We start from the raw sequence: 27,054 nt of genomic DNA, 5'->3' as shown, positions 1-27,054 counted from the left end.
AAAATGTTTTTGTTTTGTGTTTGTTTTTTTTTTTCCCAGTAATTGCTTGTTCTTTTTGTTATATTGTTGTAATTGCCTTTAGAAACATACATAGAAATCCTTCATAATGGTAACTTTTTATTTTAAAGAATTTCAGAATTCAACAAAACCTTGCAAGCAGTAAGTGAGGTAAGATTACTAATTGTTAGTGTTTGGAATACTCTTTTCCAACTTATTTCTGATAATGTTGTTATCTAAGCATCACTCCTGTTTTCTCCTGACAAAATAATTTTTTCTATTTTCACTTGTCATTACAGTCCTACGTTATGGAATGCAGTGCAGAAAACCAAAGGTTTGTTGTTAATTTTTTAAATGCTCATATATTTAAAAGCTCATGTATTATCTTGTGATATATCAAGTATGAATGGCTATGTAACAGAAGAAGAAACAGACTTTCTAGGAAGTTAAGTTTGAGAAACAGACTGGAGAAATATATGTAGGCTGACCCTGTTTTCTCCTAGCATTAGTGATTTTATTTTTATTTTTTTAAACCAAACTGTATTGCTTTTCATTCATCTTCTGATGAAGCACGGGCTTGCCTGTCATATGCCTTCTGCATCTTTGTGTTAGCTGAGTCACATAGCAACCTAACCACTAAGGCTATGGTGACTTGGAATCACCAGGGTTCAAGAGCTTGTGCACATGAAGCAGTCTTTATGAGGAAATTGCTTTGGACATCCCACGTTGCTGTTCTTTGGCTTGGTAAACCAGGCATCCTCAGCAAAGTGGAAGCCTGAGAAGGTAACTAGTTCAGAGTTTGGAAGCCATGAGGTATCAGAACAGCAAGGCTACTCCACAGAGGTGATCCTGGAAATCCTGAAATGTAGATAATGCCTGTCAATTTAATTTTTCTTTACCACTAAATTGCTGGTCCTTTAAACTGATCAGCTTGGAAACACCATGTTATAAAAGAAAATAATAACTTCCTTTCCCCAAATACCTGAATTTGGTGTTTATCTTCCTGGGTTAGGGTGAAAGTTCAAACCACTCAAATAGTAATAGACAGAAAATCAGATCACACCTTCATGTCATATACTGGCAGTAGTTAGAGCACTCTTTTCATTCTTGTTAGCTGAAAAGAAGCTTCACTTCATTTTTAATGTGTGTTGCCTTTTCATTCTCTTGTGTGTTTGAGTGCGCTGAACATAAAGAATTCTTACTACAGGTTTGCTAGTTTAGGCAGGGTTTCATGTCATCGAACCATAATTGTTAATGTGTAGGTACCTGATTAAGTAGGTCATTTTAAGTTCTCTCTGAAGTCAAGAGAGAGAACACTGGCTTTCTCCAGGTGATGGAGATTTCGTATAGACTGACATAGCCACCTAGGACACTTGCTAGTTCCTCTATGGAGTTTTTTTACAGTGACAGTGAAGATTACATTATTATCTTCACAAAATTAACAATTCATTAATGGATAGCATTGATTAGGGAGGACTCCAGTTAAGCATCAATAGTGTCTGTAGAGAAAAAATAAGCTGCAACAAACTGATGTATTACTCTTCTATTTAGCCTGGCATAGTGTTTCTTGTGCATTAAGAATATCCCCAAATCTGAAAGACCCTACGAAAAATGTGCTTTCAAACTTAGCATTTGTGAGAATGTGCTTTCACTTAGTATTTGATGTTAATTTCAGGTGTCATAAAGATGACACAGATATGTTTCTTGAGTCTGAAGCTTTTTCTTCTCATTATAGTATACACTGCGATTTCATAATGAAGCTGGCTGAGAGAGAGAATATAAGCAGTTTAACTGACAAAGTAAAATTAAGCCAACTTGGTAAGTTATGCTTTAAACACAGTCTCATAACAGTTACCCCTTCAGATTAAATTTCATATATTTACAGGTCAGCATCAAGTACCTAAAAGAAAAGAATGATGCTTATTTATAGATAATTTTTGTTAAACAATATAAATAGATAAAAAATGCAGCCTTATGATTTTGGGGTAGGGAAGCAGAAGATAGAAATATGTCTTAAAAAAACTTTGGTATAAAATTTCTGACTACATTAATAAAACAGTCTTTGAAAGGATTAGGTGTAAAATTACTTGAAAGCATAAACATGTTAATGAAATGGTGATCTGAATTGAAAAGCTTATAAACTAGCCAAGCTTCCTCAGTGATATTGTGATAGAATGAAGTGGTGACACATACAATTTGTCTCTTTGTTTCAAAAGATGTAGCTTTGCATTTTGGTTTGTTTACAAGAAGAGAACTCTATACTTGCAAGGCATTGAGCAAAAATCTGAGGGTATCGCAGTATTCTGACTAGTCAAGATGTGGTTTGCAAATGTCATTTCAGAAAAAAAACTCAAAATAAATTCTGCAATATGCAGTATTGTTTAAAAAACATAAACTACATGCTTAATTGAATATCCTGCTTAACATTATTAGCATTTTTTATGCTTGAGGATGGACTAGGTTAATGCTTCTTTCTCATCTCAGAGCGGTGCTGCTGTTCATCAGTGAAGTATTGCTCCTTGACTGCTGAAGAATTACAGATGTAGTATGTATAAATACAAAATTTGACTTGCTTATTTCCTAAATTTCATAATGCATTAATAGAGTCAAGTTCCATGTTGCAGTGTAATAGCTAGGAAGGAGTCTACAAGAACAACTTGACATGCATTTTCCTGTATAGCTCCCTCCCCATTCCTCCATCTTCCCCTTCCTTCCCTTCTTTTCCTTTTTTTTTTTTTTTCCTCCTCCCTGTTTCCCCCCGACACACACTTTTTTTTCCCCTGATGCAGATAGCTTTTGTGTTCAGCATCAAGTCACCTCCAGAATAGCCGGCAAAGGCAGCAGTAGTATTTATGGACATAGTTAACATAGTTAACAACTGCAGCAAAATAGAAAGTAAGAACCCTCAAAATATTATGGAATTCATATTTATTACTAGAGCATGAAACATTCAATGTAGTAAGTCCATAAAATGAATATATATTCCTCTATTATAATGTGTTTTCTTTAAAACATAAACAGTGTTAAATTTGACGTGTATTTCTGTGCTTTTTTTTTCTTTTTCCAGTATTATACAAGTACCACCTCATTCTATATGGGTTCCTTTCCCTCGTTCTCCTTCTCTCCCTAAAAAGATTCCTCCCAAATCGAACACTTTTATTTCCCCCACTATGCTTTCTAGCAAACAAAGCCCCACAGTTAGACCACTGATCCCACCATTCACAGAAACTGCTTTTTCTGGAACTCTCTCCACATCTCCCACTACAAATCCTCCCTCTGAAACTTCTACCTCATCTTCTACTGAAACTTCTGTGTCTTCCACCAGTGTTACCACTACACTTTCCTCTTCCGAGTCTCTTGACCAACCTACCATTCCAACTTTTCCTTCCATAGCTTCTAATAAATCTGTCACTGCTTCCACACCTGAAACAAAATCTGTCACTAATGCTGCTTTCTCAAGTAAATCTGATACTGCATATCTTAGCAAGCCTATTACAATAATTTCTCCTTCTGTAAATTTCACTAAACCTTCCCCTTCTAAACTTCCCTCTAATCCTCCAATAGCAGTTCCCCCTTTTGAGACTACCACCAGATGTCTTTCACAAATTCAGTCTGCTACAGATTCCACCCAACCTATTTCTGGTAACAAAAGTGTCACTACAGCACCTATTCGTCCCCTTACGCCTTTCACAATAACTTTGAACCCTACTGTTAGTCCTGTCAACCATTCTGTCTCAGCTTCTCATCCACATTCTACTGCTGATGGCCACAGTAACATGCCTAATGGGAACACAGGTAAATATGACAAAATATGACAAGTGAAATTCTTTTTTTATTTGAATGCCATATACTGAATCTGCTTTTAAATTTCATGAACAAGGTCATAGATATGAGCTGTGGCCTTGCAATTACTGTGAATAGCCTGAGACAACTCTCATGAAGTGTATAGTTATTTTAAAATACATTGTGATGCCTTTGGCCATGATGAGTGATACCTCACCCTACAAATTCATTTATCTTGATTTTTTTTCTACTTTCAGGCATCCAGTGGCTAAAAATCCAAAATAATAGATTATTTAACATCACTAATGGTCTGATATGAGAAACTTTGTAATCAATAAAAATACTGTTGCCCATTTGAAACCTTGCTTTATGTTTTAATAAGATTTAAAGTATTTGCAAAGTAGCTGATAGGGAGAAAAAGGGATTCTGTCTCACATAACATGTTGAGAGTCTTTACAAGTTGTGATGAGGTTTATCGGTCAAGAAAACTGCTTAATTTTTCTGCTTGTCAAAGCTTGCTTTCTTTGTTGAATACAGAGTTTAAGTGAATGCACAACTTTTCTTTTGTGACAGGAAAGGTACTGGAAGATGTAAGTTCTACAAATATCATCTTTAATAAGACCACACCTGAACAAATCGTGTCCAACATAGAAAATGATTTAGCAGCTGGAAAAGTAGAACCAAAAGATGTAGAAAGGATGGTCAGTGAGATTAGTGAAGTCCTGACTTCTTCTCAACCATTATCACCCGAAATTTCTAACAGGTAGGTCATTCTAGCAATAGATTAAAGGTGTGTTGTATTGAATGTCTTGATAAATTTGCTTCAGCGAGTTTATTTTTTTCATAATCACAATCCAAAATATTTATTCTTTAATGTGCTTATACAAAATAGAGTATCATTCTAGTGTTACCAGCTCTACTGTAATATAATGCCATGGAAAACAGTGTATGTTTTGTGTTGACACCACAATAAGTGAGCAGAGTCAGCTGTGTTTTGCACTACACTTGGATTGCTGCTCCATAACCGCAATTTACCTGGGAATTTTGGGTGTGTGTGCTTGGTAATACTAAGTATCTCTTCTTTTTAACAGAATTATAAAGCTGGTGGATTACATTGGCTTAAAACTGAGCTTTTCAGCAGAGTCTGCGGATTTTGCCTCCCCTTCCTTGGCTCTGGCAGTTGTCAAAACCAACAGCATCCGCTCCAACCAAGTGTCTTTTGCTGTCCAGAATTCAGCTAATCTCCAGGTTAAACATCGATAATTCTAAATATTTACAAAGTCTCAAACATTTATTTTTAAGTATTTATGTTTTCATATTTATATGGAACATGAGTTTTTTCTGTGTTTATGTCACAATTTTGGAGTCTTTTGCTCATGTTTGTTTCAAAGAAAAAATACTTTGTTTTTGAAACCCTCCATTGTTTTGCATTTCGTTTTCTATTATGTTGTAAATAAGCAACAGACTTATCAGAAACTGGCATTTGACTAATAAGCTGTTAGAGAGGGTATAGCCAGAACACTGGAATGACTAGAGTGCTTGGAGGAATAAGTTTGCCTCAAAAACCTCGAATCATGAGTCACTTAATCACCCATCCTGACAGTGCTGAAATTTGTCAAGGAGTGTTGCCAGATGGTTTCATCCGTTAGAAGAAGATTAATTGCAGAGGGTTCCAGGAAAGAACTACTATGTTGCTTGGATAAAGACATTCATGGATTTGTGTCTCACTGACTAGTTGATCTCGCCAAGAAATAAGTGCTTAGAAAGTTTGGATCCACTTTGTCTCACTCAAAGCCTCCCTCCTGGCTGAGGATCTAATAATTTGGACAATACCAGCCTTGGTGGCTTAAACAAGGAGAGACGGAAAGTTCTGTACAAATTTTGGCATATTCTATCCTTTCAGAGAAGGAAATATCTTAATGTAGCATGAGCCATAAGTAGTATTGGAACTGTTCCGTGAAACTGAAAATGATACAAAATGTTAACATTTGAGTTCTTTCCTATTTTCTTAGCAATATGTGGTGCATGAATGTGAGGTGTCTAGAAGGTGGTAGCACTGAAAAGCAAATATTTGCTAAGTAATGATTTTCCAGAAATCTCATAGCACTGGCAATGAAATGCAGAGCATTTTCAACAAGTTATCATCTAGTTCAAACCAGAGCAACAGGAGTGCTTTTGTGGAATTGATTCGGGATTTCTTTGGTGGCTGTCTAAACCAGTGATCTCTAAAGTGGGGCGTTAGTATGCCAGGGCGTGCACATGACAGTCTATTAGGGTACAGGAAGAAAATAATTGTATACGATTAATAAATAGAAAATATAGTTAAAAATATTATTAATCCTTATCTCATCCTTTAAAAAGTTCTATTTTTGTATATGTTTTATAAGGTGCATAATATATTACTACAGTAGTGCATGTATATAATTTATAAATAGATTTATTTTGGGATGTTTGCTTAAAAAATGTTTAGGGGGTGCATGATCAAAATAGTTTGGAGACCATTGGTCTAAACAGAAGAGTTAAACCATACTGTTAGGGCACTGTGGAAACCTCATAGTGTTAGTCCTATTACAACCATTCTTTGCATTCACAGATAATTCCTTTCTTCAATTCTGCTAATGTTTCACATCTCTCAGGAACTCAGAGATTATTATATTTGTGTTAAGTAACTACTATGCAATGAGAAGATGTTAGATATTTTGTACTGAGCAAAGTTCTCCGACCTGTAACTACAGCACAGAAAACTAGTTGAAAGTTCAGATTTTTTTTTTATGATGTTAAATCACTAAGCTCTTGAGATACCTGAATTGAAGCTTATGCAGTTTATTTTTGTCATTTTTGCCAGATGATCGTAAAGTTAGGGTTTCTGTTCTTAGGTTCTGCTTAACCTACTATTGACAAATAATGGCTATTTACATTTTTTTCTGAATTCTGACATACTTCATATGGGGTATAAAAATTCTTTGCCTTTGCATTCTGTGAAACATTTATCGCCCTACACAGTTAAATAGACCAGCATAGGTTGTTGCTCTTCACCTTTTTCAAATCAATAGTATCCACCACAGTGATATGTTCTGTCCCTGTAAGCAAATCGGTAAAGACTGAACGTTTGCAGTGGTAGGCAGACCTGAAATGAGTTGCATCCTTTTCAGGCCTGCAGGTGCTATTTATTCATCAGAGCAGGAAGGGAATGAGACAGCAGCAATGAGCTCCTGACAGTAATTACAGAGATATGTAATTTGAAATTCTAAACAGAAAATAAGTAATAATTTAATTTTTCTTTAGTGACTGAAATGAAGCATAATCATTGCATTTATTTTTCAGATCTCTCTAGGCTCTAATGCAAACCATGGCTTAAATAATCTTGGATCAATTACGCTTCCCTCATCATTGCTGACAAATTTATCTCCTGAGGAGTTGAACCTGGCTTCTAGAATTATATTTAATTTCTTTAAAAAGACTACTGTGTTCCAGGTATCTTTTTGATCCTCTGTTCATAAGGGGTTTAAATTCAAGCCTAGAGCAAAATAAAACACGAGTGGACTTTTTTTCCCACAAAAGATATTTCAAAACTTCCTGATTTAAAAAGTAATTGTTTTTGTCCAGTGCTCACTCCATGTAATAACGGAGCTTGTGGGTGCTGTACTCTATTATTATTTCCTTTAAGATTTAAACTCTGATTATTTTTTGTTGTTCCAGGATCTGTCCTTGAAGAATGAATCTTTAATCAGCAATGTTATATCATCAAGTGTTGCTAACCTCAAAATAAGCAACTTAAAGGCAAATGTTACTGTCACTTTACAGAATATCAAACCTAATCAGGTATGGCTTACATTTTGGCAGACTTGTGATCATTTTCTGATACTTACAAAATCAGGAAAAATGAGAAATTCCAAGAATATGTATGATGTGGGAAGGCAAAAAAACAGCATTCATAATGTTCTACCAAGAACAGAATCTTCGTGTAAGCATGAGAGCTAGCTTCTGTATGGTGACTTTGAATTTGTTCATCATTTTTTCACACGTGTGTTACAATATTAATCTATTCTATGCACCTAAATTCATAAAAAAAAGGTATATTTGCTGCATACAGTATTTATTCTTGCCTGTATTTTGTAGATAATTAATAAATTGCTTGATAATAAACTCATAGTTTAGTAATTTTTTTTATTTACCTCCCAAACAGGATAATTCAACAGTTAGATGTGTTTTTTGGGACTTCAATAAGAATGGTAAGTACTTGATATCACCCAAGATATACTGTTTTAGCTATGTTAATACATGTTAATATAAATAAAGACTCTTATGAATAACAAAGCTGTTTTCTTTTAACAGGTGGAGAAGGAGGCTGGTCATATGAAGGCTGCATAGTTAAAGAAAGTAGAGTAACTGAAACAGTCTGTTCATGCAACCATCTCACAGGCTTTGCAGTTTTGATGGTAATTATTTAAAAAATTATGCAATCTAACTCTGACGCAAGAAAAGACTTAAGCATGTGTTACCTTAAGCAAATGAGGATTCAGTAAGCATATACCACCTATGAAATATTACTCAGGTTCTAGTCACTTTAGTGTTACTACATATAGCCATAAAACTAGTTGCATGCTTAAGCTGCTTGTTGAGTGGGGGCCCATGAGTTCCATTGAAGTAAAAAATTCTGTAAGTGCTTATTAAATTGCAGACTTTACATTTAGGCAGTTGTTTATATTATAAGAAATGAAAATTAGGATAAATCGGATTTTAAACAGGTTTTTAATCAAATGGGATTACTCAATTAGAATCATAGAATATCTCAATTTGGAAGGCACCCAAAAGGATCATCAGGTTCAATTCCCTGCTTCTCGCAGGACTAGATTAGCTTTTCTGTTATTCAATTAACCTTGTATAAGATCCATGATGAAAATAACGTTTTCCTTTTTTTTTTTTTTACTCACAGAGAGAAAGGTGCTTTTGGGGTTCTTCTGATCTTTTTCCATTTAATAAACATTCTCTGAAATTAAATTATCTTTCTGTTTTAGAACTTGTATGGAGATACTCCTTTGAATCTCACACAACAATTGGTGCTGACTTTTATATCCTATATAGGCTGTGGCATCTCTGCAATTTTTCTTTCTATTACACTTGTGACCTACATAGCCTTTGAGTAAGTACCTGTTCAACTGAACTCCTATTATTCTTAAATGATGATAGCTTGTACTCTTCACTGCAAAGTCCTTTCCAATAATTATGGATTCTGTCTCCTTCAATAGCGCACAAAGTTGTCCAGTTTACTGGGAATGTGTTGATTCAATCTTCAGGAATGTTAATCTTGTGGACAAGTGAATTAATCATGTAACTCTATGCAGTAAGAAGTGAAGAAGTAGCACTCTTAAATAATTTATAACAGATTATCATAATAGAAGTGTGAAGGAATGTGTTTAAGATATATATAGAGCAGTGCAGAATGATAGCAAATTTAAATGCATTTGTGTTCTTTGTTGTTTGTTGGAACATTTTCTTATGTGTGAGCCTTAACTATTGAATTCTCCATACTATGTTTTGAAAATCCTCCTCAAAGCGTGTGTTTGTTCTCTCATTATCCTATCATCAAGGACTGACTTGTCTCTATCACAGCTCTTGAAGCCCAGTCAAAAGCCTAGTGTAGCCTAGCAGTAAGAACAGTCACATTTTGATTTTTGGCGGTACAAGGAGTCCAACATACAGTTAAAAAAAAACCCCACCATCATGGTACTAAACTCTTAAGAATCAAAGTTGTTGTTTGTATTTATGTAACCTTATCATAACAAACTTTATTCATACAGAACATTAATTTGGCGATCTTTTGTGAATTACTCTCTCCATGCAGTATATGAAGCATTATGTATGAATGAAAAAAAAATATATATTTTTTGCATTTGTGCACTAAAGACTACAAGAGAGGGAGTAAGCCAGGGATCCATGGACAACTGATACAATCTCACTAATTTGCTTTTTTAGGAAAATCCGGAGAGACTACCCCTCCAAAATCCTTATTCAGCTGTGTGCTGCATTACTGCTGCTCAACTTAGTTTTCCTCCTTGACTCATGGATTGCACTGCATGATTCACGAGGCCTATGCATTGCAGCTGCAGTATTTCTTCACTATTTCCTCTTGGTTTCCTTCACCTGGATGGGCCTAGAAGCTTTCCACATGTATCTGGCACTTGTGAAAGTTTTTAATACCTATGTACGGAGATACATTATTAAATTTTGCGTTGTTGGTTGGGGTATGTATTTTTAATTGTGGTTGGTTTGTTTGTTTTTCCTTTTGGATTCTAAATAAATCAGTCTCCTTATCAAGTATTTCAGTGAATGTGACATAGTTCAGAAATGAAAATGAAGCAGTCATTAAATGTTACAACCTTTCAGTGACCACGTATTCATTATCAGTAAACCTGCCTCCATATTCTACCTTTCTGTGGTAGGGAACTGCCCCCCTAACTGCAGAACTGAGGCTGCTGCAATGCAAATTGATAATGAATTTCCCTTGTGCCGAGTACAATAAAACCAGTTTGGAATGTGCATACTTCCAGTTCCATTGAGCAGACAGGTGGTGTCAGTTCAGTTTTGAAAATAAATGCCAATAAGTGTATATATATTCCATTTCTGAGATAACACTGATGCTAAAAGAAAAAGAACTGGATGAAGGATGAAGAGATTCTGGACCTGATTATCCTCTCTGGCCACTTCAGTGAATATGAGTGAATGTGAAGGCGCTAAAATCAATAGAATTGTTTGTTTAAAACAGATGTTAGAAAGAAAATCAGGTATCTTGTATTTCACATGTTTGAAGTCAGTTTGATTAGTGATGGTATTTGTTACCATATTCAGAAAGGTTTGGAGCTAGCTGTGGAGAACTCGTTTCTTCGCACGTTCTTGAACAGTTTGAATGCTCCAGCTTTTAGATTCTTTCAGACAGCTAGTAGTCAGCAGAATTCAACAGACAAATTTCAGAAACAAGTTGTAGTTTTCATAGAAAAACATAATAATTTCAAGTTGTAATACTGTCTTTGTTTTGATTTTCACTTATATGTTTGCTCATAATCTTTTAGGGTTACCAGCAGTAGTTGTGTCCATTGTGTTGGTAGTATCACCAGATAATTACGGACTTATATCCACTGGAACGGTTTCAATAAGCAGACCTGATGAATTGTGAGTTAAAGGGAGGTGCTTTTTTGGGGGTGGGTGAGAGGAGGTCCTACAAAATTAAGTTTTTTTAAAGTAAAGGTGGCAAGGGAAGCAATGGGAGAGCTTTGAAATGGTATAGCTTTACAGTATGTCATGTGTTTTGTGGTTATGGCCTATATGAAAGCTCTTATTCTTTGGCCAAAAAAACCCTTTTTACTAAAGAGTCAAAATAGCTTGCATGTGCAACAAACTACCCCTTTATCTGTTGTTACTTAATTTCTGTTTCTAAAAATGATTGACAGACTGTTCTTGTCTTCTAGCTGCTGGATTAAAAATAGAACTGTCTTCTATATTACTGCTGTGGGATACTTCTGCGTTATATTCCTCATCAATATCAGCATGTTCATTGTTGTGCTGATCCAGCTCTGTCGTATCAAAAAGAGAAAACAACTTGGTGCTCAAAGAAGAAACAGTATTCAAGATCTTAGGAGTGTTGCTGGCCTCACATTCTTGTTGGGGATTACTTGGGGATTTGCTTTCTTCACAGTAACTGATGTATTTACTTACCTCTTCACCATTTTCAACAGCTTGCAAGGTAAGTTTATCCTTTATGTGACAGGCTGTTGCATGCAATATAATGATCAAAACATTTGGAAATGGCTTTTTTCTTGATTCAGCAATAAAGACGTAATTATGATATGTGCTTTAACATATTAATTAAATTAGAGATGATACTGCCTTACTGTAATCTTAAGTTACAGTTATGCTACGGTAAGGTACAGGAAAGCTAGTTACTATTTATATGTATAGGATATTTATAAATATTTTAATTTTTAAAATGAATGCAAACCAGACACCACTGGAAGTGACTGTATTTCTCTAGGCAACAAATCAACTGTAAATACTCAGTTACTGTAAGTGTTCACATAATAATGTGATTAATATAGTGAAGACTGTATCATTTCTCCACTTACCCCTAAAGCTTGAGGGTGGGCTGTGACATTTGACAAAGGGCCATTGAGACAGGAAGGGCTGCAACATCTAGTTAGTGGTCTAATTCTCAACTGTGACCTTTAGTACTTAAGAACATACAGGAAATAGATATGAAGGCATGCAGCTTTGCAAAGGCCAGGATGCTACTGGACATATCCAAAAGCAGATTTTCAGAGGCTGCAAAAACTTCCACATAAATGTGAGGTACCATCGGTGCCTACAGTTATCTAAGTATACCCAAATTGCCCTACTCAAGTTTGGATCCAAACTTCTGCTTAAATAGCACATGAGAGGATTTGCAGTTGATTCTGGATGATTTCCCAGACAGATTGAAACTATGAAAATTGCAGTTCAGTGTATACATCCCTCCTCTATTTGTTATGTTGATTTTAGAGTACAGTACTCCTTGGTAACTTGAAGGGTTAAACCCACATCTTTTCAGATCTTGCATGGGATTATGTTGAACTACCACAAGACTAGATTCTGTGTAGTCAGAGTAATCTGTTATGTGAAAATAAGTACCTCTTTTCCCAGTTTTTAGTTAGGTTCTGGGTAAATTTGATATTAGAGTAATAAAGGTGCATAAATTGTATTTACTTTAATTAAGCTTATGCTGGTGTTTCAGCACTGTATTTGAAAAACATATAGGATCATCTGTGTATAGCAACACAGTTACATTCAAAAATTCATCCTAAAAGCCAAAGTTAAGAAAGATACTTAAGCAAAGAAAGATGTGAGTAATCTTTTCTAGTGTGATTCTACGTTTAACTGGCCTCAAAAGCAGGGTAAACATAATACACATGTGTGTCTGCACCAGTCTGATCATTTAGTTTTCCTTCGTTATTTTCTATTCATTGAAAACCTAATATCTGCTCTCAAGGACACATTGCGAGGGGGATGATAATGATGGACTTTTACGCAGGGAAAGTTAGGTCCCACCTTGTGTCAGTTAGAATTGAATGAGAAGCCGGCAATCTGTAGTGTGGCACTCACAAGAGACAGGGATGAGCCCCATCCCTTCTAGAAAATATTTGTCTTGAGTTTGTTGTAAAGGGGGGAACATTCATTATTATTTTAGATGAGAGTTATTTTCTTTATATGAATGCTCAGAATTTTATGGTGAGCTGATTCTATTGCAGTTGGTGGTAACAGATTAGCTTCAAATAAAAGATGGGACAGTGTCACACCATGTGCTAACATCTGCATAGTCTGACAGTGTCATATCATACCCTCTGTTTGGCATTGCTTTGAATTCTTCTCCAGAAGTGTTAAGTAAATTTCAGGATCCAGAGATTTTTTTTCTCTTATTTGATAGAGGGAAACTTTATGCACTTTGTGAATTTGGTTATATTTGTTGTTCTTACATTTTTGTGTATGATTCTTCTCATCTATGTAAGGGAAAAGTACTCCTCAGTGTTCAGAGATGTAAACTTTTTCACCATAACTTTTGTTTAGAAATTTAAAAGAAATGAAAGAAAACCAAAACGTTGTTCGTTAAGAAGTAGCGAAAGTCAATTTTGCAATGAATTCTAATATTATTGCTTTGCAGGGTTCTTCATTTTTATCTTCTATTGTGTAACAAAGGACAATGTCCGTAAACAGTGGAGAAGATATCTGTGTTGTGGGAAATTCAGGCTGGCTGAAAACTCTGGTAAATATGATTTTTTTTTTTTTTTCTTCTGAATACTTAGTGTTGAGTTCATAGTATTTTGCAATACTTAAAAAAATAGTCAATAAATCATGTTGCTGTAGTTGCAGGTCTAATTTATTATCCATGGTGTAATAAACCTATAAAATTATACTCTTTAAGGGGCTCATCGATTCTGTTCTTACATGGTTACATGCTGTTACATTAAGCTGTAACTCCATTTCATCTCTTCCACTGAAGTATAAAGGCATGTCTTTGCAGAAGACTTTTGATCATGTGAAAAACTGTAAGATGTGTTCTAGCTTCTGAGTCAGCTATAGTTTTACTAGTGACTTCCACAAAAACAAGGTGAAGCATAGTTTAAACCAAAAAAAATGTAAATGAGTTTAGGTTATTTAGTTATTCTGTAGTTTACTTCTCATGAAGCTGTATACTTTTTAGATACTTTAACTAAGAAGATCAACTGTACTTCAGTTATTTCTCTGATCTGGTTTGTATTTGTAAAACTATGACAGTTGGCTGCTTGTATTAAAAAAAGGGCCAAGAGAAAAAGGAAGTAGATTTAAACGATTTTAAACATCAAGAATCATTAAATTCCTAGGATAACGTCATTGTGTCTGGAACACTGTGAAGAGAGTGGGTAAAGCCTTGTTTCATTTTAATTCAGTTACATTCTTAACTGTATATTTTGCTTGTATGAGTTGTGCTATTTTCTGTCACATGTATCTATTGCAGACTGGAGTAGAACTGCTACTAACGGTTTAAAGAAGCAGACTACGAATCAAGGAGTATCCAGTTCTTCCAATTCCTTACAATCAAACAGTAACTCCACTAACTCTACAATACTGCTAATGAATAGTGATTATTCAGTGCACACAAATGGAAATGGTATGTGTAATGCAACATAGTATTTCTGAAGCTATTTTTTTTTCTTGTCTTAAAACAGAAGTGCTATGCTCTCTCATGCTAATATAAAGTGAAGTGCTGACAAAATATTATTCTTAAGTATAGGGTATATATGTAAGTCTATTTCAGGATGTCCACATGTCAGTTTTAGGGGACTATAGAAAAGTTTTAAAATATCCATTTCTCCTACTTAGAAGGAACTCATTATTTATATATCAAATGGTAGGTAATATTCATTATTAGAGCAATTACTTAGCAGAAGCTGCTAACGCTTCTCTTGTCACCTGAATATATAACAATAAACTCCAAGAATGTTTTAAAACAGTTCATCTTGTAAACCTCATTAAAACAAACATGGCCTGAAGAGGAAAGAAATACAGTATAATGTAGTTTGAAAGTATGAAAGAAATAATGTAATACTAGGAAGAACATTAATAGAATGCTTGCCTATGCGAGCTTCTATAAGCTGCTTATGCGAATAAGAGAAAATAGAGGCTGTAAAACTGTTGTGTCTTTTCAGTATATTTACTGAAATCTACTGAATCATGATGATGTTTGTATATGACATGTTATGAGCATTAACATAAATAGCAAACTGGGATGTTTTATGGTTTTTATTCTGTTTCTGGTATAAATGATAAATGATAGCTCTGCATCTAGAATCTGATGCATAGAGGTAGGGGATTCTATCTAGTGAATGGAGCATTTGTGGCTCATTAATAGGCTGCAATCAGCAGTGGTATTACACATGTTCATTGTAGATTCACCTAAATGCACAAGATTCTCATCAAAATATGGCTCAGATCCATGATTGGACATAGGACATATTCTAATTGTCCTCCAGAAATAAATGCTGCAAGTTGAGTGCCTTTGAAAGGAAAAAAATATCCTTGTTTTCTCAAATACTTTGTTTCAGATGCATGGCAAACCTACGAAATCTTTAAATTTAACTTGTTGAAACAAAACTAGAATGAGATGTATTTCGCATCTTACCTAGAGATATTTATTTTGAGTCAAAGTCTATATTCCGAGAACTGTGACTTTCGCTGCTGAAAATACTGAATCCTATTGTGCATAAATAGATTAACATCTCTGAAATCTCTTACTGATTTCACACAGAAAAATAAATATATACAGAGTATATACAGAAAAATCCACATTTTGAAATTGTCAGAGGGATAAAACTAGAGTATGTGGACTCCCTACAGTGACTGAAAAAGGATGGGAGACTTGATTCTGAACCTTTCTGATAGCAGATGCACTTTTTTGTTTCAACAGGCCATCTTCCCAGTGAGAAGAATGGTGTTTCTTTCAGTGTAAAGAATGATGATGTGTGTCTCCATGAATTTTCAGGCAAACAACTTGTATTTCAAGAAAAGGATGATAAAGGCAGCCAGAAAGGCCGTATCTTGCTCAAAAGGACTTCAAAGAGAGGAGGCCTAAGTTTTATTGAGAAAATGTGATTTCCTTTTAAATAGCACAATTTTTACAGTGTGAAGTAGAGATTTACTTTAACAGTTTTACATAATGTGAGCAGACCAAGAACTGATTTTATTTAATATATGGTACTGGATCTTCAAGGCAGCCATGCAATGGATTGACGAGGACAATTATCAAAAAAAAAAGAAGCTACTAATTTGACAAGGTATCTTGGATATCAAATTACAGCTGGCACATTTCTATTTTGGTTCTTCATTAGAGCATTTTTGAGGGTTTTTTTTACATTTGAAGGAAAGTTTTGTCAAGACATTTTTCATTACAACTAAGTTCATCTGGATATAATGCATAGTAGTATTGTATAAATATAGGAAGTTACAACTTGTGCATACAAATGATATTATCTTTAAAAATGTTAGCTACGCTGTCTTCAACTTTTTGTATGTTGTAGTAGCAAACTCTATAGTGATGTACATAAGCACAAAAATATCAACCTTTAAGCATCTTAATTATACTTTTTATATTTATTTCTTGTAATATAAATTTTAATATTCCTATGTATAGAAAAATAATTGGTATTTTCTTTTAACTTTTATTATAAGTTTGCAGTTTTCTTTAATTGAAATAATTAACTTTAATATAGAATGATGCAGAAGTTTATTTGTTCAGTAAGTGAAATCACTTACAGTGGTTTAAATATATTCACTAGACACAGAACTGTAAATATAAACGCTATCGGTCTCGAACCTTTAGTGACCTCTTAGTATGCCTTAGAGAGATGAAACTGGGTATGATCAAAATAGAGTGCCATGAATAAAGGACTGATAAATAAAGTAGTCAGCAGGTTATAAAATACAACTAAGTTTTGTTAGTGGCTTGAGTAAGTCAATGTGTGTTTTTGCCATTGACTTCAGCACGGTCAATATTTTATCTTGCATGGTGGTTCCAGAGATTAAGCACACTGCCATTTCTCATTTGCAGTGATAAATAAAAGTAGAGAAGTGTTATTTTTTGAAGAAAAAATACAGAGAATAACTGCTAGCTGCTATATTTAGTAGCCAAGAAATTGTTTATTCCATCGTGTGGCTGTTTTTTAAGGGGCAGCTTTTGAGCTATTCTGATGAGTATTTCTGCTTGTACTTTGGCCCTTGGTTGGAAGCCAAATCCTGAGGCCCTAGCTCAGTAATTCCTGAAGCAAAATTTCATTCCCTTTATGACAGTTGTCTGAAAAAGCTGAGTTTTGGCCCTTCATGCACAGCAACTGAAAGCCCATATGACATTGTGAAGATTCTTCCTGAACAGAAATTAGGTTGTGCTTCCTCTTCCTCATGCAGGCATGCAGCTGTGGCGATTACATTTTTCCTTGTGCTCTTGGCCAAAGGTTGGATGCTCCTGGAGTAAGAGCTGGAACAAACTGGCATCAAACTGTAGAGTGCCAGGCCCTGTAAAGGGGATTTTTTCAGGCAGATGCAAGCAGGAGGGAACCAAGAGTTTTGCTTTCCCAGAGGGACTCAGTAGGGAGCTCTGGAAACACTCTTCTCAGTAAAAGGCATCAGAAAAATGCCTGCTGTCTGGGGCTCTGCTGTAGTTCAGCAATGAATCTGTTCAGTACTTAAACCCTCTTGTGGTTTTATGTGCAATGCATGGGGTCTTTTGGTCACCTGTGTCCAAGACTACTCTGAATATGCTTTTAAAGTGAGAATTTGAAGTATTTCTTGTCTTTATCCACAAGGTTTTAACTGCATGTTAATAAAAGACAGTACTGGAATGCTAGTAGCTGGAATGCATTTCTGTGAATGCTTTAACTATTTGGCTAATTGCCTTTGCACTGTTTCTTGTAAATTTATTTAATGTTCTTGTATTTATATTTTCAACTGTAAAAAAAAAAAAAGTAATAAATTTACAGGAAGTACAACATGTAAAATATATAAACTTTGTATTTTAGATAAATGTGCCATTATACTTGGCTGTGTTACAATTCTTCAGATTACATGAGCTGGAGTAAGTAACATCTTGGAGAAACTGCTGACTTAGTCCTTACATTTATTGTCTTCCACATATTTTACCTTTCATGGTTCTAGCAGATGTGGTTTTTAGCAGAGAAAACCCTGACATAAATCTGTCCAGTCAATGTGTGCCGTCAAGTCTGCTGAAGCTCTTCCACAAGAAAGCTGTGAGCAAAAGCACATAGTTGGGTTTGGCTTCAGTAATTAAATTCACTATGAAAACACATACTCCACTGTCACTGACCTGCTTTGAGTCTTCCTTTGTTTTTATCTTTGTATGCTAACTTATGGTAGGAATATTTTAATAATTTTTATTTTATATATTCCTGGGAGTGGGAAGTCTTTTCTGATTTTGCCACTTAAAAGCACGCACATATTGTAAAATTTTGCACCCATAGCAGCATATTATTTTAGCTCAGTAAATCATTACCATCATTAAACTAGCTGAAAAAGTGTTTGCGTATTGGATGTCCTGCTATCCTTTTGGTACTTGGCCTCTTGTGTGCTGCTTGCAGTTTTGCCATGGGAGCCCAAGGCTTGATGAAAGCTACAACCCCTTCCCAGAGCGCAAAGTAAAACTCTGTGCATCATTTGGGGGATGCAAAGCCAACACAAAGACATCTGTAAGGAGGTTTTAAGCTTAGTCATTGATAAACAGCAACACGCTGTGTACAGCTGGCACCACCTTGCTCAGCAAACTCGTTGCTGAAGCGTACGCCATCTTCTCTGTAAAAAGTGGTGCCCTGAAGCAGGAAGCTCCTGCAGAGTTTAGGGGAGAGTGGAGTGAACTGGTCCATGTTCTGGGACTGCGCAGCCTTCACTGAACCACAGCTGCGGGGCTCTGGCTGATGGTGTTACCAAACCTTGGAGCAGTGCCCTGTCACCTTCTGCTGTGCAGGACCTACAGAAAAGCTGTCTGATGGCCACCGCTGAACCAACAGGTCTCTTTTTAAGCCTGTTTTCGCAACAATGGCGGTCAGTTACACAGTCAACAAGTACAGAAAAAAAAAAGTTACAAAATTAACTCCGTTAGTGGTGTTATTCCACATGAGAAAAGCAAACAAAAACCAGAAAAATCCTTTCTGAAGTCTGAGTGAATCTCACATCTCCAGCTACCCTGCAACATCGCTTTTGTGCTTCAGCACCACGTCCACATTTACCATTGTTTTTCTTCCTGGTGCGAGGACCACAGGAGGAACCCGCTGAAGATTTTGCAACTGTAACACGTGTCTTTCTTTCTTTTTTTTTTTTCTGTTCTGTTAAGTCTTTGTCAAGTACCCAAATCTTGGCACTCTTTCCCCGGCTTGCCTTCTTTCTGCTTGCTCCTGTCCTATCCTGTGATGCTCCTGGTGAGTGCCTGTGGGAATGGCAGGTTCATGTCCATCATAAATCTTGTTTCTTTATTAAGCTGAAAAGCCAAGGCAAAATCGCCTTGATTCTTGGCAATTTAGGCTGACGGCTCACACTGCTCGCCCTTGCCGTTGTCCAAGCTAGTCCCTTGGGCACCGACAACCCCCTCCTCGTCCCGGTATCCCTGCGGGTTGCGGTGCCTCCCGTCCCTCACGCTCGCCCTTCTCCTGGCGCTTCCCAGGTGGTGAGGCTTGGGAAAGTAGCTGCAAACACCGCAGGAAAAAGCCTGCTGGTTCTTCGGAAAAGCTGAATTCGGGATTTCAAGCATCCCACCCTCACGCTCCCCTTTCCTGCGGGGGTCTGCAAGCTCCCGCTCACGTCGCCTCCGAGTCAGCCCACCTCGCCTTCGCCCACTTCCGCCCCTCCGGGGACCTGCCGTCCGCCTGCCTGCCCGGAGCGAGGAGGCCGGTTCTCCCCGCCCCGCCCCGCCGGCGGGAGGGCAGGCTGGCGCTCCACCCGTTGCCCAGGCCGGCAGGGAGGGAGGAGGCCGCCGCCATCTCCGGCAGCCGCCGCGCCGATCGCTACCGGGGGAGAGGGGGCGGGCCCGGCAGCCGCCCCGGCTGAGGCGGGAGGCTCGGAGGTTGCGGGCGGGCCGGCTGTGGGGCGATGAGGAGCCGTAGCAACTCAGGGGTGCGCCTGGACGGCTACGCCCGCCTGGTCCAGCGTACCATCCTTTGCCATCAGGTGAGGGCCGCCGCCGCGGGACGCCTGGCCGGGGCTGGGGGCGCCCGATCGATGGGGTTGGCCAGGGGCGGAGGGCCGCGGCGGGGGCCGCCGGCTGGAGCGGCCGGGGCCGCTGACCGCAGCTGGGTTGCACAAGGGGCGTGACGGGGCCGGGGGGGGAGAAGATACCCTATCTCCCCGGCGCTTGGCCTCCTCCCCGGATCTCCGCCTGCCCCCGCCTGAGGAGCAGCGCGGGGAAGCCGAGGCGCTGAGAAGCCTCGGGGGTGCTGGCCGGCTGCTTCTCTAAGTGCACCTTGGAAGATACGTGCGAAGTACCACAACCCTGTGCTTGCAAACAATAATACTATGTATAGAACGTGTTCGTGGTCATATGATACAAAGCTATGTGCTGTAAGACTATATGTGTGTGTGTATATATATATACATATATTTATATACATGCCCGTAACACTATGAAGTCCCAGTAAGGCAGAGGTCCCTAGCAGGGCCTTTGAAATACGTCTGTCAGCATCAGCTCGATGTGAATCCAGGACAGGGCTCACAGGGGCCGCTGTGCTGTGTGCGGTACGTATGTGCAGTGGGGCACATCCCAGAGATCCCGACCCCGAGCTGCTGCTGGGGCAGCTTCTGCAGCCATGGGTTTAGTGGCACGACTTGTCCCAGGGTTACACCAGCTTGTTGGGCGGTGCTGCCAGTGTGTGTGAGCTGTGAAAGAATGAAGATGTCAAGGCTGGTGGGGAAAAACTTATCCACTATGTGTTTTTTGGCCAGTGCATCTGCATAAGCGTATAGTGTAGGGTTCTCTGCTTCATGTGCTCGCTTCACCCAGGCGGGCTCCGAGGATGGGCACTCACAATGTGCTCTGTAGTGTCATGCTTCAGTTAAAACAGTCCACTACATAAAGATGAGAGCAACAGGGGTTTTTTCACTAATTGGTCTCCAAATATTGCTGAGAGTTACAAGAAACTGGAATGCAGTGAAAGAAGAGGTGAGGACTGAAATCCTCTTAGGTCCATAAGATTTTTGTCACTGACTGTTGTGAGCACACAGTCCAGACACCCATAGTTAATATTTGTGTATGAATTATTGTGAACTCATTAGAAAAAAAATGCAAGGAATAGGTGGTGTGAGAAGATAATTTTGCTCCCTGGCTGTGCTGGGCTGCAGGAGATGCTGAGTTGTGCTCCTGTCTCAGCCTTTTGTCTGTGGGATGACCTTGGACATGTCACTTTGACTTTCAGTGCCTGCCTTGAGTTCCATGTTTATAGGATGGGGATGCCAATAACACCTCCATTAGAGGAGAGATGGAGGCTCTGGGATCCAGAGATCAAAAATGCCCTGTGAAAGCTGTGCCTTAATGATATTAGTGGTTAACAATAATAGAAAGGGTAACTTAAAGGAAATATGGGAGATTATACCAGCGTCTCTGAATTTTATAGTTGCTATCTACAGTGCTTCAATGTGTGTGCATGACTCAGGGCTGCCTTTTCCACTAGGTGCTCAATGCTGTGGAGAGTTCAGAGATCAGGGAAGGAGATAAATAAGTTTTCTTCTGTGTGTGGAAAGCAAGTCACAGGGTAGCAGCAATGCAAACGGACAGCAATATTAGAAGTGGCCCCAGAGAAATGCTGCAAGGCAGGTTTCTAGATTTGTTTTTTTATCTATACTCTTTACGGTTTTCCACTGCACTAGATGGAAATGTCCCACTCAACTGGGTGAAGAGATGCAGTGCTTGCTTGGGCAACTTAGGACGGTTGTCCTTGGGCCAGGTGCAGCCCTGTCTTACTTGAGAACAGAATAGCCTGTGGTGAGCTGAGCTGAGCTGCTTCACTACTGCTGGTGCCTTTCAGGGTGGAGCCAGGGAGGAGAATTTAAGCCATTGTTTTTCCTAGGAGCAGCCTGACAGAAGAGCCGGGAGGCATTTGAAATGCCTCTGATGTGCTGCTGCTCAGTGCAGGGGTGACACGTGGCTGTGACCTTGTACCTCACATCCACAGGTGTACCAGCTGTTCAGACTTGGCATGGCAGCTGGTGTTCTCTGATGGAGGGCAGTGACGAGCTTGCTCTTGTACGAGTGCAGCAATGAGAACACTTAGCGTGCTCAGAAACATTTTGTTTTGATAAGACATTTAGTACATCAGGGGTCACGTTTCTCGGTAGTAGCAATTGGTCTTGCATTCATTCCAATCACTCAAAGTCAGTGTAATTTTAGAGGTAAATTTTAATTTGAATGCTACTAGGCAGATGTGCATTCACATTGCAAGTCCAGACTCTTCACCAGGGCTGACAGTTTTCCTTATGCAGCACCTTGCAGTACTGGATCTGAAGCCAACTTTTTATTGTTTTGCAAGCATTACAAACATTGATCAGTCCCTGCAGCATGCACAGTGATAAGTACGATCATGTTAAAGGTTGTACATGGAGGATGAGACCAAACTGCTGGCTCCTGTATCATGCCTTCGTGTTGGCTATACTGACCTGCCATGTTGTGGGGTCTGCCAGCTATTGCACATGTCCGTGGGGACAGGGACCAGAGGGATGCTTCCATACTGTAGCTAAGCAAGCAATGAAGAGCATCACCAGCAGGCCATGCTCAGCTGCTTATTACACTTGTTAATTTGAATGGTTAAGAAAAAATGTGAATCTTAAGATATGTACATAAAATAGCAAAACGTAACGTCTATATACATTTTAAGTGTTGCTAGGGTACTTATAAGAGAAAGCATATGGAGCTGGTAAGGAAAGCACATTTGGCATACATTTTTGGGTAACATGAATTGTGTTATGTCTGATTTCACACAAATAATCTATCTGCAAACTTTGCTAGAGCTTACATTGGTTTTCACCTGACAGATCAATGAAACAAATTAAATAGATTTTCAACAAGATGCTAAAAGTGGGCTTACTTGTGTTGCTATTCTGGTTAGAACCTCACTACTTTTGTGCCTATATTACTGAAGTTCATATTAATATCTGGTCCTCTGTAGGAACTGGTGTTGTGTTTTGGGGTTTTTAGTTTCCAGACTAACAGATAAACTTACAAATAGGATGGGCATGATACAACTGTTTGAAGTCTTAGTCCAGCAATCAGCTTTCTGTTCTGGTGCTCTCAGCTCACAGAGCCCATGTTGATGCTGATTCTTTGCTCCATGTGTCTATATGCGCAGTGTGATTTGCACGATGAAACCTGCTAGTCCAGTTAGACATCACTGCATACATGTGATGCTTTGAAGCACTTGCTGAGCTAAAATTCCTTTGACACTTTTGGAGTTAAACACATGGTGTTTCTTCAGGTTCTGTAGTGCCTTGTAAGCATTGTACTTTTCATCTGCTGTCAGAGGTAACAGAAGAAAATAACTGTAGCTTTTAAGAATAAGCTTTTTATTAAAAAATATTGTGTTGTTCTGCTAACATTATGAATGTGCATGAGGAAAGACATTAATGTGTTGTCAGTCCATGAGAGCCAGCCTCAGTGTTCCCCAGGAGCTTCTTGTAGAGGAACCAAAGACTGAAATGGTGATAGCTGCTGTTGGATGTGTTTAATGTGGCCTCTTGAAGGCAGGTACATCTCTTCCTGGGGACTGAATGGTTTATTTAAAGTCTTGCATGGGCCATTTTTCAAGGATTTCCATCTTGGTACCTGGAGGCTTTTTTAATTTGCAGCTGCATGAAGGGTGGGGAAAACCAAACCAAAATCACCATTTCTCAGGCAGCAGGGTGATCTCTGTCAAGCCAGGGTTGTGGGTATATAGAAATTTGTTGTGCTGCATGAGAGAAGGGAAACCAAGTTCTCTCTAAAAAAGCTGAGAACATGCAATCTGCCTTTCAAGACCCTGGTTTTTGCCTCATAGGTACAGTGCTGAAATGGAAGCGGGTTCTCCCTTCTTTGCTCTCTCACTTGTTCTTCTCTTACTCCTTGGTTTGACTTTTGAAGTTCAGAAAGAGGGTTTTTTTAAGCTCTTTGGGATCATATTTTCACCAGCAAGCAGCCGAGTGGGTGTCCTGCTGTTGTTATGTTGTTGTTCAGGCCGTGCTGAGGGACTCTTGCAGCAGAACTACACGTTTGTACTCTCTGCGAGCCACAAGACATTTCTCTGTATAAACCCTAACAATAGCATGGACTGTGACTGGCCTAGTGTGTCCGACTGTCACCCGCCTCTTGTTCAGTTGTCACATACAAAGCCCAGGAAATTGTAATTGAAGGTCCTCCCTACCCTCAAACTTCTTTCTTAAAAATAACTACGGAAGGAGTTGAGTGGACCGGTGTGTGCCAGAAATGAGCAATTGATGTCTGTATTTTTAAAAATTTTACTTACCTTTATTATTGTAATCTTTCCCCTTTGTCACTCCAGCCCTGGCAACTGGCCTTTGGTTAGTTAAATTTTCTATAAAGGCTTGAGTTGACCGAAAGCTCTGTTGAGCTTTTGCTTCTCTACCTCATTTTTTTGGTAGTGAAGAACATGCAACTGAGAAAGATGGTCTTAAAAATTAATGATAATGAAATGATGGGAATTAATGATGCAATGAAAAATGTAATGGAGTATTTGGGATGCAGGAGACTACTCACTGTGCTGCTTTTCAGACACTCCTGCTTTTCAACACCACCAGAATTTACCCTTCTGTACATTTTTCAGAGGAGGATATAAAAAGGCTTTGCGTGTATTCATGTTTTGGCTGTCATAAACCAAGCAGATATTATAAATGAATAGAAATACTTCTTTAATTTCCTGAAAGGGAAGTAGTGGGTTTTTTTACTTCCTCAAGATTATGCCACAGACTAGTTGCATAGAGAAGAATAGATTCCAGACTCATTTGCTAATGTTATCTCAGTACCCTCTTTTCCTTACAAATATATAACATTTAAATTCCTATTTCCTCAATATATTTCAAGTTTCACTTAGTGACTTAGCTAATAATCCTATGGGGATGAGGATGCCCAGCTGGACACCATAAGATTTATATCCTGAAGCGTTCAAAGAAATTTTGTATTTCACTGATGTGAGTTGGGGAAAGAAAGGTGGGACCTCACTTCTCTTGCAAAGTTGTGGGCAGCCGCAGTATGCAATCATCTTTGTCTCTCTCTCTTGTTTTGTAACCCTTTGATATGGAAAGGTAGGATTTCAGCTAGTAATGTTTGTTCTTTATTCCTTCTTCTGTGATTAGAATCCAGTTACGGGGCTGCTCTCGGCCGGTGCGGACCATAAGGATGCCTGGGTACGGGACAACATCTACAGCATCCTGGCCGTGTGGGGGCTGGGGATGGCTTATCGGAAGAACGCGGACCGGGATGAGGATAAGGCCAAAGCCTACGAGCTCGAGCAGGTATGTCAAAATTTAGTGTAAACCACTTACACTGTTTGGTTTTTTTTCATATCGTAGTGGTTTTGAACAATGTGTTTGCATTGCTGCTCTATCTAGGATCTGGCAGGGTTTTCCCAGCTTGTAGTACATGTCGTGTTCCTATCACATCAGTATCTGTGCAGTACATGGTGTATGGTATTCCTGGCAGCCATCCAGCAAGCAAGATTTGGAGAACTGTGGCAGAGAGGCTTATATCTGGATTAAAATATAAACAAAACAAATACATATAGGAATCAGACCTCCATCATTTGGCTGATTGTTGAAAATCAGGCTTCTGAGAGATTTTATGCCCAGATTTACAAGACTCTAATTAAACCTTGATATCCCTCCTGAGTTACATTACAGAACAGAAGATCAAGCCAAGGTCACTTGGATCCTAGGGTAGCAATTTATTTGCTAGGCCACTCTTCCCTGTAAGGAGAAGCGTGCCATTTAAAGTAGCAATCTTTGATGTGGGCACTTGTCATCTCATGGAAGTCCTACATGGTGTATGGACATGTTTGATCAAACCAGACAAAGCAACAATCTCCAAACTGTTAAGAGTTGTGTGCTGGAGAATTAGAAGGGGAGGTAACTGACACAGTTAATTTCTATAATCTGCAGCTGGGAAAGTGGGTATCAGAAGTGAGAGTGCAGAGATGGGTTACATGGGAAGTGAGGGAACATTGGTGTCAGTGTCCTGCTGTTGCTTTTGTAGGCACTGGGTAAATTTTATGCTGACATGTACTGCTGAAACCAGAGAGGTCTGTGGTGACTAAATAACCTTGGCTTAGTTTGTATGATCATGTTTTGAGGCTATAGTAATTTGTGGATAAAAATATGGGGTTGATTTCTTCATTTAAGACAAAATCTTGTACTCTTTGTACACACTAAAGACCCTTTCTTTACATTAGTCATTTGCTTTCTGTTGTGCTGTGTAAAGAGGAAAAGAAGCTCCACGGGTTTTCCAATCGTGTCAATGTCTTGCAGTGATCTACCAGTGTTCCCTGGATCTGTCACTCTAAAAATCATCGTCATCATTGTTATTATTATTTTTACAAGACATAACATTCTGCTTACTTCCTTAACTGGATAAAAGGATCACAGAGATTTGCTCCACTGTTGGGAAAAGATTTGTTCTCCTACATAAGGATGTGGGAATAAAGATCAATCACTATATGTTTAAAAAGGCAGGTAAAGCATTTCAGACAAGTACACATTTTTTTACCTATGGCAGGATATTAGTAGGGGATGTGAACTTTGTCACTTTTGAATGTTGTTTGTAACAGCTGATGGCTCTGGCCCTGTGAGGGTGTCACTGGTCTGTTTTGTTCCTGCAGAACGTTGTGAAGCTGATGCGGGGACTCTTACAGTGCATGATGCGACAGGTAATGTCATAAATATGAGCTGAACTAGTACGTGTTGCATTTACAAAGCATTTCGTCTCCAGCATATATTCCTTGTGAGTTTTCTGCATGTGTGTAGATGGTGGTGTGGGGAGTATTTTTAACTGCAGCAAAACTCTGATCTTACTTGCACCTTTTTGAGATTGTATTTGTAGCAAATTGCAGTTTTGCCTTTATAAACTGATTTTTACCAAGATGTTTATATATAACCAAGGTCTCAACTCAACAAAGTAATTTCTTCTTAATCCTTCCTGAAGAGATGTGGATTTAGCTGGAGCCTTAAGTTAGAGTTGTATTT

At 38.4% G+C, this 27,054-nt stretch overlaps 2 protein-coding genes across 3 annotated transcripts in view; both read left to right on the top strand.

The window, feature by feature from the left end:
- The window catches only part of ADGRG2 (adhesion G protein-coupled receptor G2), a gene marked incomplete at its 3' end in the record, with an annotated part of 54,744 nt that extends 38,808 nt beyond the window's left edge, over nt 1-15,936 (top strand). Inside the window, exons 12-29 of the mRNA XM_080354319.1 lie at nt 129-168; nt 297-331; nt 1,733-1,815; nt 2,482-2,542; nt 3,065-3,792; nt 4,354-4,543; nt 4,872-5,028; nt 7,105-7,254; nt 7,480-7,602; nt 7,967-8,012; nt 8,116-8,219; nt 8,799-8,923; nt 9,757-10,025; nt 10,851-10,950; nt 11,247-11,521; nt 13,469-13,570; nt 14,303-14,455; nt 15,752-15,936. Of these exons, the coding sequence (XP_080210445.1) occupies nt 129-168; nt 297-331; nt 1,733-1,815; nt 2,482-2,542; nt 3,065-3,792; nt 4,354-4,543; nt 4,872-5,028; nt 7,105-7,254; nt 7,480-7,602; nt 7,967-8,012; nt 8,116-8,219; nt 8,799-8,923; nt 9,757-10,025; nt 10,851-10,950; nt 11,247-11,521; nt 13,469-13,570; nt 14,303-14,455; nt 15,752-15,936 (2,926 nt within the window). The remainder of the gene's footprint in view (nt 1-128; nt 169-296; nt 332-1,732; nt 1,816-2,481; nt 2,543-3,064; nt 3,793-4,353; nt 4,544-4,871; nt 5,029-7,104; nt 7,255-7,479; nt 7,603-7,966; nt 8,013-8,115; nt 8,220-8,798; nt 8,924-9,756; nt 10,026-10,850; nt 10,951-11,246; nt 11,522-13,468; nt 13,571-14,302; nt 14,456-15,751) is intronic.
- Nucleotides 15,937-19,924: 3,988 nt separating this feature from the next.
- PHKA2 (phosphorylase kinase regulatory subunit alpha 2) overlaps nt 19,925-27,054 on the top strand; it is a gene marked incomplete at its 3' end in the record, with an annotated part of 46,601 nt that continues 39,471 nt past the window's right edge. For both annotated transcript variants that reach the window (XM_080363335.1, XM_080363334.1), the window contains exons 1-3: nt 19,925-20,010; nt 25,174-25,332; nt 26,691-26,738. In XM_080363335.1, coding sequence (XP_080219461.1) covers nt 19,933-20,010; nt 25,174-25,332; nt 26,691-26,738 — 285 coding nt within the window. In that variant the 5' untranslated portion in view covers nt 19,925-19,932. The remainder of the gene's footprint in view (nt 20,011-25,173; nt 25,333-26,690; nt 26,739-27,054) is intronic.

Source organism: Nesoenas mayeri (genome assembly GCF_963082525.1).
Source record: "Nesoenas mayeri genome assembly, chromosome: 1".
Taxonomy (NCBI): Eukaryota; Metazoa; Chordata; class Aves; order Columbiformes; family Columbidae; genus Nesoenas; species Nesoenas mayeri.
This window is presented reverse-complemented; position numbering and strand designations above follow the sequence as displayed.